Here is a 23,026-nt window from a genome sequence, read left to right as displayed (position 1 = left end):
GGTGTGACATGCACCCGAGCCCCGCCTGCCCGAGCACCTCATGGCTCCCCTGGTTCCTGGCGCGGATTCAGTGCCCGCCAACCAGCAAAGTATACGGGGCGCATGCCTGATGGACAGAGTGTAGTTTTCTCTTGCAGCTGAACTTTCATTTCCGTGGCCTTTAATCGCTCTCAGGTTTTCTTCGGGCTGCTTTACATATTGTCAGCCAACGTCACACGATGGCGAGAACGAGCAGAATCCAGCAATATCATGGAGAGCTCAGGTCCAAGGTGCGGAAGTTGATGGCCGTTTGTTTGGGTGGAGTTCTGCTCATTTCAGGTGGCGGAGCTGCCGCTGGCGAGCCGGTTGAGGGCCTTCTCCGTCGCTCTTTAGCTTCGGCAGCAGATGGATCTCAGACTGGAACGGTCGTAAACAATTCAGTTGCAACCTGTGAGGGACAAAGTGAAGCCGCAGCTACCCCAAATCCTGCTGCGTTGACGCTCTCAAAGAGTTCCCTTACCGCCACGGTAAAGTGCTTAGGTAAAACAGACACACCCGCACCAACCAGGGAGGAGGACGTCTGTATCGACAAGACGACAGAGGGTATTCAGGGGCATAGTGAATCCAATGACTGCAAGTTTGATTCGTACACAGGACAGACGGTGACTTTGCAAACGCTCCTCGGGGCAAATCAAAACATACAGTGGACAGACGAAAGCATCTCGGACAGTGACACAGGCACCGGGACCGCACGGATGCTCAAGCTAAACGAGGCAGACCTCCCTCGAACCGACAAGACATTCTTCGTTGGCTGCAAAAAACAAGCAGGTGCCGCCGCCAACCCGTCGTGCAAAGTGACAGTGAACGTGAATGCCCGACCCTCGTCGGTTGACGACAAAAACGTTGTCACCTGCGCATACGGCGAGGACAGCAACCAGAAAGCCGTGGAAGTGGAGATGTCACAAGACAAAAACACTCTCACCATTGACTGTGGGAAGGACGGATCGATGCAGCCTGCTGAATTCACATCTCAGTACTGCTTCCCCGAGGGAGATACGTTGGAAGAGTGCTCCAAGGCGAACTACTCTGATATTCTTCCCACTTTTGAAACCAGCTGGTGGACCGAAGCAGAAAACGACGGTACCCCGGCTGTGCTGACGATCCCGAAGACCGACTTCCCAGGTGAAGACCAGCGCCTCCTTCTAGGCTGTGCTCCTAAATCAACAGCTGCGGGAACGCCAGGCAAGGCATCCGGCCCGTCCGGTTCCGCGACAACCGCAACATCCTGTCGGGTTGTTGTTACTGTCAAGGCGGCGAGCTCGGCCTCGTCTGCATCATTCACCTCGCAAACTGTAGCTGCGACCGCTGGAGCAACTGTTCTACCAGCGCTGTTGGCTGGTTCGTTCTAAGCTGGTTGGCAAGTTTCGATTTTTTCGGAAGTCTCAAGTTGCTTCCGTCACTGCACAAAATCGAATGGCTATACGATTGTAGCTGCCATTTTTGCCTGGTTATTCCCGGACGTCTCTTGGAGATGTAACTCTTGGGCAACCAGAATCCTGTTGTGGTCGTGGGTCTTCCAGGTGTGGAGCAATTCTCTTGTTTGTGTGAGAATGGATTCTTCCTGTCCGAGATATATTCGAAGGCACGTTAGAGGGCTTTGGCTGCCACCATCGATTGTGAATGCCGTCACTTTGATTTTTGGATCATGTTCGAGCGGTACCGCAACAATGTGCCCACCCCACATGGACTTGAAGAGCTGTAATGACGAGCGAATAGCGTCATCTGCCTCGAGGATGCCTACGATGCATGAGCGAGAAGTGCCGTGTACACCTCAACCATATACAAAGGGCCTCGAGGGGGGCACCGCCTTCCTCTAACAAAACCTCAACTCACAAGTAGCCGCATTCGTGTTCGTTCGCGATCGCCTCATAATATCGCCCATTTTGTAGCTATCGTACTTGCGAGCACCGTGTCCTGTTCATTTAGCTCGTCGGTCCTGCTCTTATTCTGGCCGTGTCTACGTGGCGTGACGGTCTCTTCTGCTCTGCGTCTGCATCTACGCACTCATAAATTTCCACCGCTTTTCTCGCCCCAGGCTCGTGTAAACTCGCTGACAGTTGTAATTTTTTGCCTTGGTGACAAGCTACTTCACATATTCAAACCTGCTGAGGTTACTTTTTTAGAGCATGCGCGCGCTCCGACGCGATTTGCCAGACAGCAGCCTTTGCATCTCGGACGAGGACCTCATGGACGAACATAGTCATCTGAGTACGGCATATAGGCGTACAGCAATGTATAGCCGTTATCGGCTGAAGAACTACTGTAAAGCAGTTGCTGAGGCCAGTGTAACGCGGCGGTGAACTAAGCACTGCTTTGCAGACTACGTATGCGTAGATCGGGGGACAGACCGGCAGGGTTTGAAGGTAAAGATGGTTAGGTGAGAGCCACGCAGGCAATATAACTCTCGGGGACACCAAAACTCAGACTCTCCAAACAAATGCAAACAGAGTCGTCCCCCCTTTGTCGGAGTTTAACTCTTACTGATAGAGTCCACCTCCGCTTGTTTGGGATCCTCCACCGGCCAAATGGAAACGCTGCAAGGAAGTAGATTTTCGATGGTCATGCCTCCGATCGGTTGCCGCAAAGCGACTCAGCAGAAAGCCGTTCAGTAGAGCATGATCTTCGGTACTCTCAGGAACAGAGAACAGCGGTTTCATGTCCGCGTACGCAAAGATGTGCGACTACGGCTCCTATGTAATTTTACATGGTTCCACTCCTGTGTTAATGACCGGACTTATCGACAAGGCGGAAAAGTGGAACGCATCATGTTGTTGTGCCATCTATTAACGTAGCGCGGCTGACAAGTGACCCTCCAGTGCTGAATCCGGTGGGCAAAGACATGGAAGAAAGATCAAACCAAATGTGCAGCCTCTGCAACCAGTTCTTTGTAGAAAGAGGACGTTGAGACAAAAAAAACACACAAACATGCATATCTCGCCATGTACATACACGTAGATAGATGTGTTCGTCGCCGACATTACACTACTGCAGTGGAAAGGCAGGAACGGGGAATCCTCGACGGCTTAGAAGCGCGCGAAGTAGATGCGCACCACTCCTTCCGGATTATCGGATTATGCACGCTTTCATGCGGAACTACACACACTGGATTTACTGATTTCCGATGATCTCCGAATCTGTAACGATTCCCGATGTTTCAGACGTTTATTCTTCTATTCGATGCCAAGGTGACAAGTCACAGTGACCCGGCTAAGTGACCCCTCACAAGATTCCACGCACCGTGGAGCTGAGACCTTCACTGTGAAACTGGGATAATCCTTCCAACTGTCGCCATCAGAGTTGCATTTAAAATATACGCACCGTACATCGTCTACAACTTAATCACGGTATTTTCTTCTACAGTGTGCAGCTCCAGGCAAAACGAGCTAGACCTCGACGCCGACTCGTCGGCGCCAACAGCGGGGGAGATGGCGCAGCGGCGTTGTGCACTCGCCCTCTGTTCCCCTCACTCTCCCTCTACTGTGTCCGAACTACTTGGAGCCTTTACTATCATATTTCCTAAGCTGCGTTGTACTGGAGACTACTGCTGAGAGCGTGGCAGATGAGGGCTTGGTGAGCAGTGCGTACCCACGTCCCCCAGCCCTCATAATATATTGTGGACGCCGGTGCATTATACAGTCGGTCGGCACAGAGTCCGCTGGTAAACACGTCCAGCAACCCACTTCGATGTGTTTGAACAACCAAGGAGGATGCTTATCGACTCGCAATGAATCCAAGGGAACTTCCACACTTGCAAAGAACATTCACTGGCCATATGACATGGACTCAGTAGATGGCTCCACGCTCGTCTCCTCGGGACCAACGTGGTCCCCACGTGTTGTGTAGTCGTTTAACACAAGCCAAGGACGCCATGACAGAAACCAATCCAAACCTCGCTCGCCGGGTATATTCACCCATGCTCCACAGTCGCCCTGTGTCATGAAATCCAGCAAGTAATACCGCACGCTTGCAGCAGCCGCGTCGATGCGACGTTGTAGGCCAATCTGCCAGCTATCGTACAGCCCTACCAGCTGAAGCCAAAAAGGTTGCGCCATAGTTAGGACGTGGATTCTGGAACGAAAAGAAGATGTACCATCGCCCAGCTGACTTCACTCGCGTAGCGTTCTATGAGAAAAAGACACGACCGTGGCTTGTAGGTGAAGTCCCCCAAACCTCACCCGCGAGAAATTTCCTGTCAGCTGTGCGGCTGTGTGTGGCGTGCTTGCCCCCGTGCACCGCCCGCCCGAGCAGCCCGCCGCTTCCCATTGTGCCGAGCACGAATTCAGTGCCCGCCAACCAGCAAAGTAGACCGGGCACCTGCCTAATGGACAAAGTGTAGTTTTCTCGTACCGCTGAGCTTTCAATCCGGTGGCCTTTATCTGCCGGCGATTTTCATCACGTTGTTCCACTGGTTGTCAGCTAAAACCACACAATGGCAAGAGCAAGCAGAATGAAGCAATATCATGGAGAGCTCAGATCCAAGGTCCGGAAGTTGATGGCGGTTTGCTTGGGTGGAGTTTTGCTAATTTCAGGTGGCGGAGCTGTCGCTGGTGAGCCGTTCGAGGGCCTTCTGCGTCGGTCTTTAACTTCGGGGAGAGATGGAAACCGGGACGGAACAGCCGCTACCAATTCCGTCGCAACGTGTCAGGGAAAAAATGGAAGCGCAACTACCCCAACTCCTGCTACGTTGACGCTATCAAAGAGTTCCCTCACCGCTGAGGTAAAGTGCTTAGGTGAAACAAACACACCAGCACCAGAAGACCGGGCGAACGTCTGCGACGGGCAGACCGGCAGCACCGATCCGGAAGATGAATCTAATGCCTGCGCCATTGGCACACAGAAGCTCGGCACAACGGTCACCCTGCAAGCGCTCCTCGGGGCAAACCGAAACATACAGTGGACAGAAAAAAGCATATCGGACAGCGGCGCAGGCACCGCGCGGATGCTCAAGCTAAACGAAGCAGACCTCCCTCGAACCGACAAGACATTCTTCGTTGGCTGCAAAAAACAAGCAGGTGCCGCCGCCAACCCGTCGTGCAAAGTGACAGTGAACGTGAATGCCCGACCCTCGTCGGTTGACGACAAAAACGTTGTCACCTGCGCATACGGCGAGGACAGCAACCAGAAAGCCGTGGAAGTGGAGATGTCACAAGACAAAAACACTCTCACCATTGACTGCGGGAAGGACGGATCGATGCAGCCTGCAGCATACACATCTCAGTACTGCTTCCCCGAGGGAGATACGTTGGAAGAGTGCTCCAAGGCGAACTACTCTGATATTCTTCCCACTTTTGAAACCAGCTGGTGGACCGAAGCGGAGAACGACAGTTCCCCGACTGTGTTGACCATCCCGAAGACTGACTTCCCAGGTGAAGACCAGCGCCTCCTTCTAGGGTGCGCTCCTAAATCAACTGCTGCGCAAAATCCTACAAAGAGATCCAGTCAGTCTGAGTCGGTGACAACATCCTGTCGGGTTGTTGTCATTGTCAAGGCGGTGAACGCCGCCTCCGCTGCACCGATCACCCCGCAAGTAGTAGCTGCGACCTCTGGAGCGGCTGCTCTATCAGCGCTGCTGGCTGGTTCGGTGTAAGCAGGGTTTCACGTCTCGAGTTTCTCAGGACGCTTAACCTTCTTCCGTGCCTGCACATTCATCTAACGCTAAACGATTGTCAAAAGAGCCTCTTTTCACACGACATCTATACCTTTCACCGAGATGTATCTCCGCGTTCTCGCTGAGAGAGTCTCCGTGTGTGGGATCGTGTGACGTCTGGGCGCGGACTCAATCTATTGCTGTTGTGGAGACGATGCGCCTCATCGCCAAGGCATGCTCTATGGACCGCAGTAGGGATTGCGAGGCAAATGGTCTTGGTGGGTGTCCTGTCAGGGCTGAATACTTGTGGAGGTGCATCGCAACACCAGTCGCCAAATGGACTGGACCACCGGTGAAGGGCGAGGAAAGCCATCTTCCGCGACGATGACTGCATGCAGTGCTTGAGACAGGATTGAAATGAAAAACGTTGCCATTTGCAAAGCGGCACGAGGGGTGGCACTGCCGTCCTCCACCAAATACCAAACTCAACAGGTTGCTTCTTTCACGTTAGTTCTTTATCGTCTAGCGCTACCACCATTTTTTAGCTACCACACGCTGCAAGCTGAAAACTCAAAATTCGTGAGTTCACGTGGTCGTCATTCTTGCTGAAAGTATCGCTGTGATGGCTTCGTGTCGACTCTGCGTCCGCGTCTACTCAGGTTCACATCTCCACTATTTGTCTGGCTACACATTTGTGTATACATCTGCCACAGTCACATTTAAAAATAGTATATGGAAAGTGCATCCGCGCTAACACACTCACGATAATTGTCTGCTCTACGCTATGCAGCTCCAGGCAAAAAAGGGTAGGACTCGGCGACTACTCGAAGGAGCCAACAACATTCGACAGACATCCGGGCGGAATCGCTGTCCAGTCACAAACCGGCCTCAATCCTCTTCCTCCCTTTTTTCTTTCACTCCGAGTGCCTTTGAATCTTTCCTCTCGATTTTCTCAACATGTGCGGTAAAGGATACAACCGTTTAGAATGTGTCGGATGGAGTTTGATGAGCTGTGTGTATCCAAATCCTCTAGCCACCATATTTCATGCTGGAAGCTTGCGAATCATTCGCGGTTCAACAGGAGAGGGTCCGGCTGTGATAAAGCGCAAGCACCGAACTCGATGTGTCCGCACACACGAGAAGGACTGTTCTTAACGCGTATTGGATTCAGGAGAGCTTCCACACTTGAAGGAAATTCAGTGAGAATATGCCATGGACTCAAAAGATGGGTACACGGTCGTTTGTGGGGGCACGCACTTGTTTACCACGTGGTCTACCGGCTCAACAGGGCCTGTAAAATACATGGCAGAAACAAAGGCAAACATCGCTCGCTAGGTATCTTCACATGTGCTGCCCCACATGTCGTGTTTTCAAAGACAAGCACCCAAAACCGCTCGGCTTCAGCAACCGGTGTAATGAGATAGTATACTCCAGACTGTTGGTCTACAGCCAGACCCAGCTGAAATCTGATTGGGAAAAGGCAGCCACAGATAGCGAGGGGACACTGGATTAAAGGGGGACACTCCATGACACATCTCGCCGCAAATGCCTCACTCTCTCAGGGTAGAAGACGAAACCTGGTCTTGTCGGTGAAAGCTGCTCGACCCCACCAATGAATCTCCGTCCGGCATGCAGTTGTGACAGGCATGCACCGATCGATGCTAGCCCGGCCGAGCAACCCACCCGCTCCCCTTTTTCTGGAGAGGCTTCATCTCCCGCCAACCAGTAAAGCAACACGGTGCAAAGACTCGATGGAAAAAATCAAGGTTTTCTCTTGCTCCAGCGTTTAAAAGCCAATGGCTTGGATTTGTTATCCACTTTTCTTTAAGGGTCTCCTCAGACTGTCAGCCAAAAACACACAATGGCGAGAACGTGCAGAATGCAGCAGCGCCCCGGCAGGTTCAGGTCGACGGCCCGGAAGTTGATGGCAGCTTGCTTAGGAGGAGTATTGCTGATATCAGGCCGGGAAGTCTTCGGAAGCGGGCAGGGTGACGGTAGTCTTCGTCGGAATTTGGCGTCACAGGCAGCTGGCCCCCAGACTCAAACAGATGTCACGAATGGAGTTGCAACTTGTAATGTTGCGGGCGAAGACGAGGGCGCACCAGCTACCGCGACATTGACTTTCTGGCGGGGTTCCCTCACAGGTACCTTACAGTGTTTGGGTGAGACAAACAAAGCAGTGCCCGAAAATCTTCAGACCGTCTGCGATGGACATACTGCCACCGCGACGCTACTAGAAGCGGATACCTCTAGCTGCCAGATTGGCTCTCATAAATTGGGCAACAAGGTGACGCTGGGCAGCATCCTCGGAACAACTCCCGAGGTGAAGTGGACTCGAATAGGGGAAGAGGAGCATAACAGCCAAGTGTGGAGACTCCAGCTAGCAGAAACAGACCTTCCCCTGGCAGACAAAACATTTTTCGTGGGCTGTCAAAAAGGGGCGTCAACCGACCCGTCATGTAAAGTGACCGTGAACGTGAAGGCTAGGCCATCGTCGGTTAACGACAACAACGTTGTCACCTGCGCATACGGCAAAGACAGCAACCAGAAAGCCGTAAAAGTCGAGATGTCACAAGACAAAAACACTCTCACCATTGACTGTGGGAGCGACGGATCTATGCAGCCTGCTGAATTCACATCTCAGTACTGCTCCCCGGAGGGAGACACGTTGGAGGACTGTTCCAAGGCTAACTACTCTGATATTCTACCCGCGTTTGCAAGCACCTGGTGGACGAATACAGAAAACAAAATCCAGGCTACTCTAACTATCCCGAAGACCGATTTTCCTCCTGCAGATCGGCGCCTCCTTCTCGGCTGTAAAACACAGAACGCAAACCAGCCCACAAAGGAAGAGAACCTCACTGAGTCCGTGTCTGAGACGTCGGCTTGCCGCGTGCTTGTGACTGTCAAGGCGTCGAGCTCCGCCTCTTCTGCATCATTCACCCCGCAAGTAACAGCTGCAACCTCTGGAGCAGCGCTCCTAGCGGGAATCTTATCAGGCTGCTTGTAAGCAGGTTCGTATCTCAGGAGATGCTTTTTCGTCTTTCTTCGTTGCCTGGACTTCGCCCATTGGCTGCTCATTGGTGTGGGGTAACCACGGTACGGATACAGGTTTTTGGTTGACGGCCGCCTGAATGGCAGGTCCTTATTAAGCTGATATGATTTGCACGTATAGGGCAACTGACCCCCCTTATTATTTAAAGGAACAGGGAAGAACCTCTGTGGAAATCAACGGAAATGCAGCTAAAGGGGCACGCGGGAAGAGAACGTTGGCGATTTACACAGCTGTGAGAGGACTGTAGCGCCTCTAATTTAAAGACAGTCACAGTCAGTGATTTATCTGGGTGTTGGTTCACGATAATTTAGCAGAAACATCTCTCCTGTTTCGTCAGTTAAAGCAGAAGACTTCCTTACCTGATCCACTATCTCTGTCTGTGTCCTCTTGTCCCATGCTCGCTGTATGTGATCTGTTCAGATCTCTCCTGCTGTGACTGTACATGTAGAACTATACACATCTTCAACACTGGTCCTTTTTGTATGGTCATAAATTTCCGGCTGCATTCGCATGCCTCGCCAATTCAGTCAATCTAGCTCACGCGTCACGCTGCTTGCTCTCGCGGTTTCCGGAACACGCAACAACAACGCAGTTTGTAACACAGACTCTTGTTCACCGCGGACCAGCACTGCTCGCTAGAACGGGGTTCTCCGTGGGCTACTAGACACACTGGCATGCGTGGTTGTACATCCTTTCTTCACCATGGGTTTCGTGTGAGGAACTGGCCGAGAACAGCGCAACTAGGGGGATACCAGAAGACCTCCCGAATGAGACCACCTGGTGACAAACGACACGACAGCGTATTTTTTTATGAAGACAACCGCCCACACGAGAGCAACAGTCGGCGAAAAGACTCCGCGACGCTACAGAGCAGGTCATCTAATAAAATGCGAATTTCGTACTCGATCATCCACAGACTGCCTCAAACTGATTGCCCGGGACCCTCTCGGTCTGCTGGCGATTCCTTATCAGTCAGACACAACGAAAAGAAGTAAATTTTAGACACACGTTCCGCTATCGTTCTGATGATAAGGTTCCCGCTAACGGTGCTGGGTCGGCATAGGGCTGATGCTTTCCATAAATCTACGCTCAAAATATATGTCTGCGTGTATATCGAAACTGACCCTCGATATCACCCACTTGATGTCGAGCATGCCTTGTTCTCAGGCCAAGACAAGGCCGTGGCAAGTGTAGACTGCCGCCAACCATTTTATCTAGAAGTTCTTCACTTCCTTCCGTACCAGTGGCATGCTCCCCTTCTCGGCCCCGCGTGCACGGGGGTTGAACTGACCACCTATTTTCTTGCTACGGTGAGTGCCCGCAAAGCAATCAAGCATTTCTGGCTGAGAACTAATCGGCAAGTGAAGCTATTCTTTTGCTCTTATTTTCCAATCCTATGGCCCTCATTTGTACGCCTTTTATGCAAGCCGATCCACATTTGTAAACCGAATCTTCACAATGGCGAGAACGGGCAGAGTGCAACATCGCCGTGGAGGGTTCAGGTCGAAGGCCCGGAAGTTGATGGCCGTTTGTTTGGGTGGAGCTCTGTTGTTTTCGGGTATCGAAGCTGTTGCCGGCGAGCCGGTTGAGGATCTTCTGCGTCGGAATTTGTCTTCAGGGGCCAGCGGTACCCAAGGGGGTTCAGGCTCCGAAGGAAATGTTGCAACATGTCCTCAGAGTTCATCTACCCTAGAAGAAGCGACCCTGACACTCTCAAAACGTTCCCTCACCGCTACACTTGTATGTCAGGGTGAAAGCCCCACATTCGTGCCTACCGAATTGTCAAGCGTCTGCGACGGACAGGCGACCAGCGCAAGCGGAAACCCCCAGCCAGGTTCGTGTACAATTGGGACGCAGCCAGCAGGCAAGAAGGTCACACTCCAAGAGTTCCTTGGTGCATCTCACGAAGTCAGCTGGATAGAGAGCGCCATCCAGGAAGAACCTACAACGGGCAAAGAGCGGACACTCCAGCTGGCAGAAACAGATCTCCCTCGAACCGACAAAAAATTCGCCGTCGGCTGTCAAAAAACACCGTCAGGAGGCAATTCCGCATGCAAAGTGACGGTGACTGTAAATGCAAGGCCATCGTCTGTCGACGACAAAAATGTTGTCACCTGTGCGTACGGCAAAGACAGCAACCCGAAGGTCGTAGAAGTCGAAATGTCGGAAGAAAAAAACACTCTCACCATTGATTGTGGCAGCGACGGATCGATGCAGCCTGCAGCATACACATCTCAGTACTGCTTCCCCGAGGGAGATACGTTGGAAGAGTGCTCCAAGGCGAACTACTCTGATATTCTTCCCACTTTTGAAACCAGCTGGTGGACCGAAGCAGAAAACGACGGTACCCCGGCTGTGCTGACGATCCCGAAGACCGACTTCCCAGGTGAAGACCAGCGCCTCCTTCTAGGCTGTGCTCCTAAATCAACAGCTGCGGGAACGCCAGGCAAGGCATCCGGCCCGTCCGGTTCCGCGACAACCGCAACATCCTGTCGGGTTGTTGTTACTGTCAAGGCGGCGAGCTCGGCCTCGTCTGCATCATTCACCCCGCAAACTGTAGCTGCGACCGCTGGAGCAACTGTTCTACCAGCGTTGTTGGCTGGTTCGATGTGAACAAGCTGGCGAGCCTCTAGTTGTTCTGAAACGTGAGCTTCCTTTCGTTGTGGCATAACTCCGAGCTGCTCTGTGAGTGTGGGACGGAAGGCTCCTTTTAAGGACTTCCACACGTCTCTCTGAGATGTATCCATCCGTTTGTAATAGCGGGATCTCCTTTCCTATCCTGTTTCGTAGCGCGGGAGTCATTCTGTTGTTGTTGCCTCACGCAACAGAAACACAGTCACAGATTTGTCGTTGACCGCACAGTGGTCGGTGGATATTGCTAGCACTTTATTCTCCATGAATATTGCGACGCCAAGCTCGAAATCGTCTGAGGGGATATCGCAGAAGTGGCACTGTCATCACCCACCGCAGACTGTGATGGACAGGAGGCAAGAGAAACGTTGTAAGCCACTAGTGGGCGCAAAGTGTGACGAGGCCTCCTGAGAAGAGGAGAGTAAGAGTCATTTGCCAGTGCCTGAGATTCTGTGTTTCGAGTTCGTTACTTTGTGTGGATCTGTGCGCTCGTCAGCCTTGCTGTCTACATGTTCGGCATTCACTGCTTTGCTGCTCATTCGATCCACGCACAAACACACCTGCAGCGCTCGCCCGCTTGCCGCCGTGCGGAGTGTTGGAAGCTCAGCGGTAACCGTATCGTTGCTCACTTCAGACAAGCTACTTCGCGCCTCCTATCTCCCGGCGTTTCTCATTTAATGAAGAGGGAATCTGATTCGTGTCGCAACAAAGGAGCCGTCGCGCCTCGGGCAGGGAACCGTGGGAAAGAACAGGGTTCGTGGTTGAACTGCAGACAGACATGTGCATATTTGTACGGTTTGTTCCTCGTTGGACGCGTGAGGTTAGATCTGACCGCGAACAACGTTAGCAACGAACCAAGAGAAGACAGAATCAGAGAAAACACGAGTGTAGAAATGGAGACGATGACAAGCGCGTGCGCGAAGGAAACTACCGCTACGCCCAAGGAATACGCACATGAGGCTTATCAGGGGCGTTGATGAGCGGACATCTCCGTCAAATGAAAACCCTGTTTTTGGACTGTTGGGGCACGTCGAGGGCTTGCCGACTGGAAAACTGGCCTTTAGTTAGAAGCGCTCTTTCCACCAATCTGGAAGGGGGAAACGGAGGTGTACGATCGACGAGCACGCGATAGGTTGACTTGAAGGGATTACTGGAAACACTGCTCTCGCTAGATGTTGACTCACACTGCTCGAACATAATAAAGCAGTATTCCGATTGTTCCCAGCTATGTTCGCAACAAGCCTTCTCAACATGTTTATAATTAGGTGTGGTGTACTGCTGAATTACACTATGGATCGGACTGCTGCTCCAACGCACCATGCACGTGCCTTGCCGCTTACAGAAATGCAGCACAGTCCAAGTGCGTCTGTGTAGACCGCCTCCGGTTGAGTCAACAGCATCACAGAAGAACAGACCAATTATGCCGCCTCTTTGAAAATGTGTCTGCTGCGCGACGGATAGTGAAGAAGAGCATCGAATATGTATGCGTCATCAAGGGCACCTTTAACATCGCTCTCGTCAATTTATAAGAACTGAGATCTCTGATAGTAATGCAGCGAAGCTGAAAAGTGACTATGGATTGCTCATCCGGGCGAAGCATCCAGTTTGTAGAAACGCCACAGAAAAACAAACGATGTAGCCTATCACCAACCACATATATGTTACACCAGAGAAATGGGAGAGAACGCCACCATTATGCCTGGCTCTTTGACTCCCTGCGTTTGGAGGATATGAATTTGTCCCCGTCAGCACTCCATTACGACGGAAACGTAGGAATGTTGAATCGTCGATGCCTTAGCTGTGTGCAAAGCAGGTGCGTCACTCTCCCGTCAGCTTGCGCACACTTTCCTGCGGAATTACTCACACTGGAAATCCTACGCCCCGATTATTTCAGAACCGGTAACAAGGCCCAGTACCTAAACATCTAAGCTTCTATAAGTGACCCGCCTCCAGATTCTAAGCAGCGTGGAGCTGAGGCCGTCATCCGTGTAACAAACAACTGCGCTCCATCAAATTAATATAAAAGACTGTACGAACCATATATCATCTACAACAAGGTCACGGTAGTATCTTTTCTATGTTATGGAGCTCCAAAGAAAACAGCGTAGAACTCGTCGGCCGCTCGTCGGCCCCAACAGCGTTCGGTAGGCAAACAGCAGCTATGTTGTCTCCTCGCACTCCGTTCTCGTAGTCTCCCTCTTTTGAATCCGAATTCCTTGTCACCTTTGCTTTAATATTTCTCAAACTGTGTGCAGTGAAGCTCACTGTTTAGAGTGTGTCAGGGAAGGGGTTGATGAGCTGAGTGTACCCAACTCCCACGGCCTTCACATTTTATACAGGAAGCTTGCACAAGACTTGCACACGGTCACTCGGAGAGTCGAGGGTGAAAATGTCACTTACCCAACTCGACGTCTCGCAACAACCGAGCAGCACACCTATCAACGCATATTGGATGCAGGAGTGCCTCCACACTTTACAGAAAATTCAGTCAGGATATGACAGGCCTCCGGAGAGGCCTACACACTCGTCTGCGCAGCAAAACTGGTTCCCGACGTGGTGTACTGGGTCAACACGTTGCGTAGAAGACAGGGCAGGAACCGATCCGAACCTCTAACGCCGGGTACTTTTGCCTATGCTCCACAGTCGCCGTGTGTTATGAAATCCAGGCAAGCAACACCGCACTCTTTCAGCAAACGCTCCATTGCGACAGTATACGCCAATATGCCAGCCATCGTACTGCCCTCCCAGCTGAAACCAAAAAGATTGCGCCCAGGTAGCACGGGGGATTCTGGAACGAAAAGAAGATATTGGATCGAGCACCTGACTGCAGCCGCCTAACCTGCTATAAGAAGAAGACACAACCTTTGCTTGCCGGTGAAAACCGCCAACACCAACAATAAATTTCCTGTCAGCTGTGCGACTGTGTGTGGCATGTCCCCGTGCTCGGCCCGCCCGAGCAGCCCGCCCCTTCCCATTGTGCCGAGCACGAATTCAGTGCCCGCCAACCAGCAAAGTAGACCGGGCACCTGCCTGATGGACAAAGTGTAGTTTCCCTTGCTTCTGGGCTCCCAATCCCTTGGCCTTCATAGGCCCGCATTTTTTCACCAAGCGCCTCAACTCTGTGTCATTCAAATGGCGAGAACGAGCAGAATACAGCCCCGACGTGGAGGGGCCAGGTCGAAGGCCAGGAAGTTGATGGCCGTTTGTTTGGGTGGAGTTCTGCTGTTTTCGGGTGGCGGAGCGGTTTCTAGAGAGCCGGTTGAGGGCCTGCTGCGTCGCTTTTCAGCTTCGGGGGCAGACGAAACACAGGAGGGAACGCCCACAAATTCAGTCGCAACCTGCACGTCGGCGACTCAAGTCCATGTCACCGCAACACCCGCTACGCTGACGTTGTCAAAGAGTTCCCTTACCGCTACGGTAGAGTGCTTAGGTGAAGCAAACACAGCCGGACCAGCCGGAGAGGAGGACGTATGCGACGGCCAGACGACAAAAAGCACCGGGGGAGAGCGTGGTTCCACTGCCTGCAGAATCGGGTCTACCGAGGCAGGACAGACGGTGACGCTGCAAACGCTCCTCGGTGCCACGCATAAGATCCAGTGGACAACAAACACACTGTCGGAGACCCCAGAGGGAGAATCCCGGACACTGAAACTATCTCAGTCAGACCTTCCCCGAACCGACAAAACATTCGTCGTGGGCTGTCAAAAAGGCGGCTCTGACCCGAACTCCGCATGCAAAGTGACAGTGAACGTGAATGCCAGACCCTCTTCGGCTGACGACAAAAACGTTGTCACCTGTGCATACGGCAAAGACAGCAACCCGAAACCCGTAAAAGTCGAGATGTCACAAAACAAGAACACTCTCACCATTGACTGTGGGAGCGGCGGATCGCTGCAGCCTGCTGGATTCACATCTCAGTACTGCTCCCCCGACACAGACAATTTGGAGGAATGCGCCACGGCGAGCTACTCTGGTATCCTACCCAAGTTTGCACCGAGCTGGTGGACGAATACAGAAAAGGGAACCCCGGCTGTGCTGACTATCCCGAAGACCGACTTTCCAAGTACAGACCAGCGCTTCCTGCTAGGCTGTGCGCCGACATCCACCGCTCCGGAAACGCCTGACGAGGCGTCCAGGCAGCCTGAGGCGGACTCCACAACATCAGCTTGTCGAGTACTTGTGACCGTCAAGGCAGCGAGCTCCGCCTCCTCTGCATCATTCAATCCGCAAGTAATAGCTGCGACCTCTGGAGCGGTCCTTCTAACGGGGCTTTTCTCGGGTTCGTCCTAAACACCTTCGGGCCTCAGGTGGGGTATTTTGGGGTCTCCATCATTGCCTTCAAGTCGCCCATCAGTTGCGCAGCAGGGAGAGGTACTCACATTTTGACGATTTTCATATATATATCTCAGAGGTGTGTGTGCTCGGTCTTATCGGCAGAACCTTCTTCAGGTGTGCGACCGTCGTGAGGAACACAGCGTGGTCTCCCGCTTCTGAGCCTGAGGCGCGTCACGTCAGAGGCCAACTCTTAACAAAGAAGCATATGATTCGTTGAGGGCCGTCTGGATGGGGGGTACTAAAAACAGTGGTATGGTGTCCAGGTATTCGACGACTGATCCCTCGAAATTGTCGAAAGGAACTCTGATGAACCTGAGTAGCCATCGCCACCGACAGCAGCTAAAGGGCAAGAGCGAATAAAACGATATTAATTTGCACAGCTACGAGACGACTGCAGCTGCTCGTTTCTGAAGACAAGCACGGTCACTGATTTACCTCGGTGTCGCTTTCACGATATTCAAGAATTACCACATATGATCCATAAGTCAAGGATAAGACTTCTCTATTTTATCCACTGCGATTGTCTGCACTCTCGCGGTCCATGCTCGCCGTATGTGCCGTGTCCACATCTCTTTCTACTCTCAGTTTACATCGGCATACAAACGCTTGTCCAACAGTGGTCCTCCTGAATGATTGTGAAACTTCAGCTACTACCGCATGCTCGCCCGATTCAGCCAAACTATTAAACTAGCTGACGCAAAAGAGCCCGACCGCTTCCAAAACCGACGCAATCTGTAACACAGAACATCTACACCGCGGACGAACACTGCTGGGCGGAACTTTTTTGTAATGCATGTACTACTACATATATTGGCACACACGGTTGTACATCCTGCTTTCCCGACGGTTGGATTTGTAGGATTTGCTCGAGAACAGCGTTACGGGTGGGTTAACAGAAGACCTCTCGAGAGACAACACAGGCCCCAAAGGGACCCTAAAATGAGCTTCTCCGTGAACGAACGGCCACCACACGAAAGCAAGCGGCAGCCGAAAAGTCTCTAGACACACGGGGTAGGCCTTCTACTCACAATGAGAATTTCGTTTGAGTACGCCTGAAGCGTGCATACAACTTCCTGCGTGGGACGCCCTCCGTTTATTGGCGTCGCTTCAGCAGCCACACCGGAACGTGGAAGAGTATATTGAAGCCGACCGGGTCCAGGTTGATTCGATTCCTCGAACTCTCCGTCGGACATGGAATGATCCGAAGCCCTAAACCAACACTAATATATTACGTCTAGGTATATAAGGAATCGTAGCTTCGCCGCCGCCTTGCTGATGGCAAACTTTCGTCCATTTCACATAGAGACACAAATCCGCGACTGTGTGCGCTGCTAGTAACCGTCCACTTCGTTAAGTTTCTCATCTGCACACCACCTCGTGTGGCGTGCACCACTGCCCGGGCCATCCCGGCACTGGGATGAGCCGCCCATTGAATTGCTTCGCAGGTTGAGTGCTCCTCAAGATTGCAAGTATTCAGGCGAAGGCCGGACCGGCTGTATGTCGATATCGTCGTATTTCTGAGCCCAACATTTCTTGCTCCACAGTTTGTCAGTCAAGCCAACGCACGGGTGAGAAACCTCAGAAAGCATTATCGCTGTGAAGAGTTCAGGCCGGAAGTCCGAAGCTGATGGCGGTTTGTCTGGGCGGGGTGCTGCTGTGGTCAGGTGGAGGACCGGTTTCGGCGGAGCAGGTTGAGGGATGGCCTTTGTCGGAATTTGCTTTCAGGACTACGTGACGCCGGAGATGAAACTGGCACCTCAGGCGTGGTCGCAACGTGTGCAGCGACAGCTAGCGAAACTACCACCAATCCAACGCCTGCGACGTTGACGTTGTCAAAGAGTATCCTTACCGCTACGTTGGACTGTTTAGAAAGCGACAAAAATCCACCAAGCGACATTGCAACCGTTTGTGTCGGCCCGACAACAAATGACACCCACCGAGATGGTACATCCAATCCTTGCACGATTGAGTCAGACACAGAATGCGACGCTGCAGACACCCCTCGCGGCGAGACACGAGATCAAATGCTGAGCAACCGTTGGAGACAGGGAAAGCAGGCAAAGTGCGGACATTTGCGGTCACCAGAGTCAGACCTTCCTCTAACAGACACAAAAGTCATCGTCGGTTGTCAAAGCACGTTGTCTGAACAAAACAAGGTGTGCACAGTGACAGTGATTGTGGATGCCAGACCCTCGGCGGTTAATGACAGAAACGTTGTCACGTGTGCATCCTGTAAGGACAGTAACGACAAGCCCGTGCAAACTGAGATGTCACGACAAGAACACTGTCACCACTGACTGTGGCAGCGACGGATCCATGTACCCTAGATATTACACAAATCACTACTGCTTCCAGGAGGCAAACAACTGAGACGCGTGCACACAGAAGAGATACTCTGATATTCTGCACACGTATACAAGCGGCTGGAGGTGAGAAGACGAACCAGGTACCTCGCAAACAGTTACTATCCCGACAGTCGACGTCAGATGGCGCTTTGTAATCTACACCATGAGGCCCGGTTGAGATGTGTGCACCCAGCTAGAATAGTTTTGTTAGTTTACTGGGAACTTGAGAGCCCTTTGGAATCGGGCATCTGAGGGTTGCGACTGTGCAAATCGCCTTGTGCACATCCTGGTCCCACAACAATCGAAAAAGACAACTAGCAGCGCCGCTACACAAAGGCGAGAGATCCCATGCTTCAAAAACAAAGCCAGCGAGAATCGGCATCGTCTCAGTGTCGTCGCTACGTCGGCATCATGTGAAACAAAGGTAGTGCAGTTCATAGATCTCCTCGGTGGGAAAAAAGCAGATTTCGTCATTTTTTCCTCACACTCCTTCGCTGTGGATGTCGCTGTACTGTGGCAGACTAGACACCGCTCCGCCCAGCGAACCCCTGAAACCAGGTGGCACACCAACGAGTCAGCGCCACGGATAGAGTTCTGCCGGATCAGCGGGAGGTATCCTGTGACTTTATTATTTGAGTCATGGCTTAATTTCACAAGCAGAGAGAGACAAAGCCTTGTCCGGCGCGTGTTGCTTGCCAACGACAATCCCGAAATGCCTTTTTCAAGTCCGGGACGCACCGTCGTGCCCAGCCCCCGTGCCCAGTGGGGGGGAGCGGTACTACTGTTTCCTCGCCCGGGTGAGTGCCCGCAGAACACTCCAGACGGTTGGAGTGATGCTGATTCGAAAACATACAGATTAATTCGTTTCGGAGTTTGAGGTCTGCCGGCATTTAGGTGCGCGCCATTTTTCTTCGAGTGGCTTCACATTTGAAAGTCAAATCTACACAATGAGGACCAGCACATTGCAGCGTCGACATGGCGGGATCAGGTCCAAAGCCCGGAAAATGATGGCAGTTTGTTTAGGTGGAGTTCTGCTTTTTTCTGAAAAAAAAAGCTGCTGCTGCCGAGTCGGTTGAGGGTCTTCTTCGTCGGGAATTGTCTTCAGGATCCACCGCCATGAGCGGTGAAAGCGGCGCCTCAAGTTGTGTTGAAACATGCACCCTGGATAACAGTGAGAATTCCGTTACGTCAAGCGGCGCGCCATTGACACTGTCAGAGGATAACCTCACCGCTACCGTGAAGTGTGTAGGTGAAAACATCATATTTACACCTACCGAATTGACGGAGGTGTGCGACACACAGGCGACCGACGCCAAAGGAGGCTCCGACTCTCAGGCATGCAGAATTGGCAACCAGCAGGCAGGCAAGAGGGTGACGCTACAAGATGTCCTCGGAGCATCTCACCAGATCAGCTGGAAAGAGAAAGGCATGTCGGAAGGCAACCACACACCAAAAGAGCGAATACTCGAGCTAGCAGAGACAGATCTGCCTCGCACAGACAAACAATTCTTCATCGCCTGCCACAAAACTGGGTCCGCCACCTCGTCATGCAAAGTGACCGTGAACGTGAATGCCAGACCCTCTTCGGCTGACGACAAAAACGTTGTCACCTGTGCATACGGCAAAGACAGCAACCCGAAACCCGTAAAAGTCGAGATGTCACAAAACAAGAACACTCTCACCATTGACTGTGGGAGCGGCGGATCGCTGCAGCCTGCTGAATTCACATCTCAGTACTGCTCCCCCGACACAGACAATTTGGAGGAATGCGCCACGGCGAGCTACTCTGGTATCCTACCCACGTTTGCACCGAGCTGGTGGACGAATACAGAAAAGGGAACCCCGGCTGTGCTGACTATCCCGAAGACCGACTTTCCAAGTACAGACCAGCGCTTCCTGCTAGGCTGTGCGCCGACATCCACCGCTCCGGAAACGCCTGACGAGGCGTCCAGGCAGCCTGAGGCGGACTCCACAACATCAGCTTGTCGAGTACTTGTGACTGTCAAGGCAGCGAGCTCCGCCTCCGCTGCATCATTCACCGCGCAAGTAGTAGCTGCAACCTCGGGAGCAGCGCTCCTAGCGGGGCTTTCCTCAGGTTCACTGTAAGCAGGTTCGTATCTCAGGAGATGCCTGTTCATCATCCTCCGTGGGGTCTGTACTTCTCCCATTCGCTGCTCAGTGGTGTGGGGTAACCACGGTTCCACGATTTCCACACACCTCTCCGAGGTGTGAGTATTCCTTCTAAATGGGTAACCTCCCTCTTGCGTTGCTTTCTCGTGTCGTGCACAGCGATGTGGAGCGACGGTGAAGCTGAGGTGCGTGACATCGCTGCCAAAGTCCGAACAAAAACATATGTGATTCGTTGACCCACACCTGCATGGGAGAGAAAAATCATACCGATACGGTCTGCAGGTACACGCCAGAGAGGAACGCGGATGAACCGCTGATGCAACCGACACAGACACCAGCCAAGGGGCATGCGGAAATAGAACGCTAGCAGATTTCGCAAGGCCGTGGGAAGGGTGCACTGGAGTTCTCCGAAACGGACGCATAGAAAGTGAGTTTCCTGGGGATGCAGGATAACAATGTGGAACGAGCATCGCCCTACCCGCTTCGCCCTCTATCACCAGTCGCAGCACAAGAGTGCCGTATCATGTCTACAGTGTTTCTCTGTGCTCTCGTGGCCACGCTCGCTGGACGTGATATGCATATGTCTATTCTGCTCTAAATATGCATATATCTATCCCGCTGTAAATATCCATATATCTGTCCTGCTGTAGGAGTACATCTGCACGCATGCATTTGTACGCATACACGTCTCCACTATTGGTCCACAGGAATGATCGTGAATCTTCAGCGACAACCGCATTCTCGCCAGATTCAGCCAAACTAGTGGACGCCTTCCAGCGTGCATCCCGCGCGGTTTCCGGAACGCCCACGCAATGGAGGCGTAATCTGTAACGCAGACTCCTTTGCACTGCGGACAAGCACAAAAGGCACTTCTAGGCAGAACGGCGCTTTTCACGTCCTACTTCTAAGATTGACGTACAGGATAGAGCATCCTCTTTTTGCCGTTTTGGCGTGCGGAACTGTTCGGCAACAACGCCATGAGTGGGATTTCAGGAGGCCTGTCGACAAACAACTCCCGCGTGAAAGAAGGCCGAACAACGAATTTCTCCATGAAGGAAACAGCCACTACACGAGAGCAGCCGGCAAGCGCCAAGTTTCAGCCTGCACACGGAGCGGGCCCTCGTAATCAAATACAATTTTGCCCTGCGACCACTACAGCGTGTGTGAAACATGTTTAGCGGGACTTCCTCCGTTTCGTGCCGGCCCTTCATTAAGTCACACACTATGGGAAAGAGTATATTTTACCCAGACGACTCCGCTGTAGGCTCAGTGATACGATTCCTCCTAACCGTGCTCGGTAATTACACTGACTCTCCTCAGTACTCTAACAACTACGACCTTATGTCTCCGTACACATCGGCACGCAGCTTCTTCATCAGCATTTTTGCGGTGCCGGGCACTGCCCGACCCCCCGAGCCAGCGAGTCACACCGCTACCCGACATTCTTGTGCGGATGAGTGCCCGCCAGGCCCTCCAGCATTCCACGCTGACGCATGAACAGAATGCAGCTATTCCCTTGCTCTCAGTTTCCAGTCCGCCAGCTGCCTTTTTCTCGTCATATTTACAAATAAGCGTCACATTTCGTCACTCAAATCTACACAATGGCGAGAACAAGCAGAATGGAGCATCGGCGTGGCGGGATCAGGTCCAAAGCCCGGAAGTTGATGGCAGCTTGCATGGGTGGAGTTCTGCTGTTTTCGGGTGGAGAAACTGTTTCAGCCGAGCCGGTTGAGGGTCTTCTGCGTCCGAATTCGGTTTCAAGATCAGGCGGAGCCGGTGAGGAAAGGGACACTGTAGGAAATGTTGCAACATGCACTCCGGAGGAAAGAGAGAGGGCCGTTACGGAGAGTGGCTCACCATTGATGCTGTGACAGGCCACCCTGTCAGCCACCGTTCAATGTCGAGGTGCCAGCTACACATCTGCGCCTGCCGAATAGACGCACGTCTGCGACGGAGAGGCGGTCGATTCCACAAGAGGTAGCGAAGCCGATTCTTCCACAGTTGGTAACGGGAGCATGGGCAAACCGGTGGAGCAGCAAGGCCTCCTCGGGACAAGCAACCCGATCCAGTGGACAAAAATTGCTCTTTCTGATGATGAGGACGAATGAGAGTAACGGACTCTCACCCTAACTGAAGCACACCTTCCTCGAACCGACAAATCATTAATGGTCGGCTGTAAAAAAAGTGACCCGGGAGCCAACTCCACATGCAAAGTGAAGGTCAATGTGAATGCAAGGTCATCATCTGTCGACAACAGAAACGGTGTCACCTGTGCTAACCGCAAAGACACCAACCCGAAGCCCGTAGAAGTCGAGATGTCGGAAACAAAAACATTCTCACCATTGACTGCGGCACCGACGCATCGACGTATCCTCAGGACTACACCTCTCACTACTGCGTCCCCCCAGTCAGAAAGCCAGGGAAAATGCATAAAGCAGAGCTATTCCGATCTTCTCGGATCTTTTGACAGCAGCTGGTGGAGTCCAGAACAAGACGGTACATCGGTTACTCTAACTATCCCCAAGACCGACTTCCTGCCTAAGGACCAGAGCCTGCTCCTAGCCTGTTTTCCTAAATATCTTTCGGACAAGGAATCCCGACACACAGACAGTGTACCTCATTCTGTGACTGGGATTACCGCTTGCCGTGTGCTTGTGACTGTCAAGAAGGCCAACTCCGCCTCCACTGCATCACCCTCTCCGCACGCAGTAGCTACAGCCTCTGGAGCGGCTCTCTTAGCGGGGTTTCTTGCGGGGTCCTTCTAGGCAGGCCACCGATTTTCGGGTTTTCTGAAGAGGGCCGCCATCTTTCTCGTCCTCACGTCGAGCAGAGTGTGCGCTGGTATGGGATCACCACCCGTTGTCTTTCAACTTGTATACATCTCCCCGAGATGTATTGCTTCTT

General features: G+C 52.5%; 5 protein-coding genes across 5 annotated transcripts; all 5 read left to right on the top strand.

The window, feature by feature from the left end:
• Nucleotides 1–218: 218 nt before the first annotated feature.
• Nucleotides 219–1,388, top strand: NCLIV_004460 (srs domain-containing protein; the record flags this gene model as incomplete). Its single annotated transcript, XM_003879954.1, has 1 exon — nucleotides 219–1,388. One exon carries the CDS (start codon nucleotides 219–221, stop codon nucleotides 1,386–1,388), a length of 1,170 nt encoding a protein of 389 aa, XP_003880003.1.
• Nucleotides 1,389–4,468: 3,080 nt separating this feature from the next.
• NCLIV_004450 (srs domain-containing protein) lies at nucleotides 4,469–5,626 on the top strand (the record flags this gene model as incomplete). Its single annotated transcript, XM_003879953.1, has 1 exon — nucleotides 4,469–5,626. The coding sequence occupies one exon, from the start codon at nucleotides 4,469–4,471 to the stop codon at nucleotides 5,624–5,626; it is 1,158 nt and encodes a 385-aa protein (XP_003880002.1).
• A 1,861-nt stretch (nucleotides 5,627–7,487) lies between these two features.
• NCLIV_004441 (srs domain-containing protein) lies at nucleotides 7,488–8,636 on the top strand (the record flags this gene model as incomplete). Its single annotated transcript, XM_003879952.1, has 1 exon — nucleotides 7,488–8,636. One exon carries the CDS (start codon nucleotides 7,488–7,490, stop codon nucleotides 8,634–8,636), a length of 1,149 nt encoding a protein of 382 aa, XP_003880001.1.
• A 1,503-nt stretch (nucleotides 8,637–10,139) lies between these two features.
• NCLIV_004440 (srs domain-containing protein) lies at nucleotides 10,140–11,294 on the top strand (the record flags this gene model as incomplete). The annotated part of the gene is made up of 1 exon (XM_003879951.1): nucleotides 10,140–11,294. The coding sequence occupies one exon, from the start codon at nucleotides 10,140–10,142 to the stop codon at nucleotides 11,292–11,294; it is 1,155 nt and encodes a 384-aa protein (XP_003880000.1).
• Nucleotides 11,295–14,444: 3,150 nt separating this feature from the next.
• NCLIV_004432 (srs domain-containing protein) lies at nucleotides 14,445–15,602 on the top strand (the record flags this gene model as incomplete). The annotated part of the gene is made up of 1 exon (XM_003879950.1): nucleotides 14,445–15,602. The coding sequence occupies one exon, from the start codon at nucleotides 14,445–14,447 to the stop codon at nucleotides 15,600–15,602; it is 1,158 nt and encodes a 385-aa protein (XP_003879999.1).
• Nucleotides 15,603–23,026: the final 7,424 nt, after the last annotated feature.

The sequence above is a fragment of the Neospora caninum genome, chromosome Ib (assembly GCF_000208865.1).
Source record: "Neospora caninum Liverpool complete genome, chromosome Ib".
Taxonomy (NCBI): Eukaryota; Apicomplexa; class Conoidasida; order Eucoccidiorida; family Sarcocystidae; genus Neospora; species Neospora caninum.
This window is presented reverse-complemented; position numbering and strand designations above follow the sequence as displayed.